The 2,845-nt window shown below is 42.0% G+C and overlaps 1 protein-coding gene across 1 annotated transcript; it reads right to left on the bottom strand.

Annotated features, from left to right (window-relative positions):
- Positions 1-2,217: 2,217 nt before the first annotated feature.
- LOC137742953 (uncharacterized) lies at positions 2,218-2,637 on the bottom strand. Its single transcript, XM_068482886.1, has one exon. It carries the CDS (start codon positions 2,635-2,637, stop codon positions 2,218-2,220), a length of 420 nt encoding a protein of 139 aa, XP_068338987.1.
- Positions 2,638-2,845: the final 208 nt, after the last annotated feature.

The following is a 2,845-nucleotide window of genomic DNA, read 5'->3' as shown; positions in this document are numbered from 1 at the left end:
TCAAACTTGAATTGTATGAACGTTTAGGCCCTCTTCTCTTCCTCTTCGTTGCGGCACAAGATCTAAGGATAGGTTTTGGGGGGATGAGGAGTGGTTGGAGTGGCTGCAATGAAGAGAAAATATGCAGAAAATGGAAGGGATATGCACGACAAGAATGGGGGATTTTGTGTTGGTGTGTTGTGTGATTGTTTTGTGGTGAATGGAATATAGAATGGGAATGCATGTGAGTGACAACTAGGGTGAATGGTGGCTGCAATGATGAAGTGTGATGGCTGAAATTGCAAGGGAGGTGCAAGGCATAGAATGTGTTTTGTGGAAATGCAAGGTAGGGTGAATGATGATGAATGCATGTGGATTAAAGAAGAATATGGAAGTGAATAAATCATAATAGGGCTGCAAGGTTAAAGGGCTAGGGTTTAAGTACATAGAATGGGCCTAAAATAGGGTGGTTTGCATGGCAAGGGAAGGGAAATATGGTTAAGCCCATGGCAAGGTTGTGTAATTGGGTTAGGGCCATTGTTTTGTGTCCTCAAGTGAATACAAGGCCTTCAATTTCATCCAACACTTTGGCTCCAAGCATAAGCTATCCATCCTTAGCCCAATAGTGCTCCAAAAGGCCCCTAAATGCACTTCTTTGCTCCTTAAGCCCTTAGAACCTGAAAACACACAAAAGAAGCATAAAGGACTAAAATAACTAAAGAAACATAACGTAAATGTACGAGAACAAGCCATTTAAGTCGCTTGAATATGCTCCTATCAGTCTTTCATACGTTCTTTGAGCATTGGTGTTCAGCAACCAACACACTTCACACAACTCAGGGGGAGATATCGATTTCACTTTGGGATCTTCACAAGATAAGAGGTTTGCCGATCCAGGGGAAATTTTATGATGAGGTTGTTCCTAGCGTGGGGTAGTTTTCTCATCGCAATAGTCGAGGATTGCCTGCGAGTTGCCGCTATTTTTTTTTTGGCATACCATAAGCTTTCCCAGGAGGCTCAAGGTAAGTCAAACGTGAAGATTTCTTCAAGGATCCAATTTTGGTACTGGGATGCTATAAAGTACAAGAGGCTTTTGAAGAAAAGTGGCTACAACAAGACAACCAAGCCAAAGGGAGACTTGGATTCATCAGATGTCATTGGTCCAGCTGGGCACTGTATCCCTGCTGAGTTGGGAGCATTTGAGGATCTTGGCATAACATCATAGCACTTGGAAGAATCTTACCTAGCCGCTTTCTTAGCTTGTTGGCTTTGTAAGTTTGTTTTCCCTCAAGACGACGTCCAACTTTATCCATCCTTCAAGGTGTTCTCTTGGAGCAAGAAGCCACACTTTCTCAGCATAAGAGGAGATTTCACGCCTAGAGCAAAGGAAAGGTGCGGCCATGGAAGTGCGCACCTTGTCTCCCACCAAAGTAGAGACTTTGAAGACTTTGGAAGGCTTGCTTGAATATCGTCGTCGTAGTTTTAGGGACATAGCTTTCAAGTAGTGTTTTCCATTTTTGTGCTTTATGCCTTCCTTGCCTTTGCTCGTTTTTGTAATAAGGCTTTGTAGCCAAATTTTTTTAAGTATTCATATTTGAATTTGCTCTTTATTCTTCAAAGTGTTTATGTTTTGTTGGTGATGTGATTGTACTTGAAGTTTTGACGTTTCAAGCTGCCTACGTACCCTTGGTTAAGGAGGGATCAAGTTATTACGTAGTTCAAATGAGTGATGGATGTTGACAATTTTAATGGTCATTTTGTTTTTTTTTTTTGTTTTGTTTTGTTTTGTTTTGTTTTGTTTTGTCGTACACAATTTATGCTCTTGTAGGCCGTTGGGTGTCGCATTTTAAGCTCGTGCGGAGAATGAGCGCTGTGTGTCATTTGGTGTGGTTTGCAGTTTAGACTCATGTAGGCAAAGAATGTTGTGCCATTTGTAGTTTAGGCTCGTGTAGGCAAAGAGCATTGTGCCGCTCAGGGGTAGTAGCACTTTAAGAATCTGTCGTTAATAGGGTCGATCTTCAAGCCGTCTTCCACCATAATTAAGTAGGCGCCATTGGTGTAGACCTCTTGTATTACGAAAGGTCCATCCCATTTTGATGTGAACTTGTTTTTTGTCTTATGAGTTATGATGATGGGCCTTCGTAATGCCAAGACAAGATCTCTAGTTTGGAAAAACCTTAGACGGACCTTCTTGTTGAAGGCTTTGGATAGTCATGCTTGGTAGCATTCCAAATGCTGTTAAACTTCGAGCCTCCTTTCGTCAAGTGCTTCCAACTCTTGAAGTCGTAGCTGTTCGTTTTCCTCTTCAGTCAAGCCTTCTTGTATAGTCATCCTTAGTGAAAGGATTTGACTTTTGAGTAGCAGGATAGCTTCCACACCATATACGAGAGAATAAGGCGAAGCTTGGGTAAGAGTCTTATGTGTCGCCCTATATGCCCAAAGTGCTTCGCTTATTCTTTCATGCCAGTCTTTTTTTGTTCTGCCGATCAGCTTCTTCAGGAGGTTGCACAACGTTTTGTTAAATACTTCTGCAAGACCGTTGGTCGGAGCATGATACATAGAAGATTTGTGCTGCTTGAACTTGTATTTCTCACAGAGCTTGTCCACGAGTCGGTTAGGGAACTGTTTTCCATTGTCGATGATAATGTAGTGAGGCATACCATATCAGTAGATGATATGCTCCTTGATGAAGTAAATGACAGTTTCCTTCTTGACTTCCCTTGGAGAAGTAGTCTATTGCAGCTAAGATGTAGGCTTCTCTGGCATATAACTTTGGTGTGATTGGTCCTACAATGTCCAATCCTCACACATCAAATGGCCATGAAGCAACCGTGAGGTGTAATGGCTCAAGCAGTTGATGTATGAA

The sequence above is a fragment of the Pyrus communis genome, chromosome 8 (genome assembly GCF_963583255.1).
Source record: "Pyrus communis chromosome 8, drPyrComm1.1, whole genome shotgun sequence".
Taxonomy (NCBI): Eukaryota; Viridiplantae; Streptophyta; class Magnoliopsida; order Rosales; family Rosaceae; genus Pyrus; species Pyrus communis.
The sequence above is the reverse complement of the archived record's forward strand: the minus strand, read 5'-3'. Positions and strand labels throughout refer to the sequence as shown.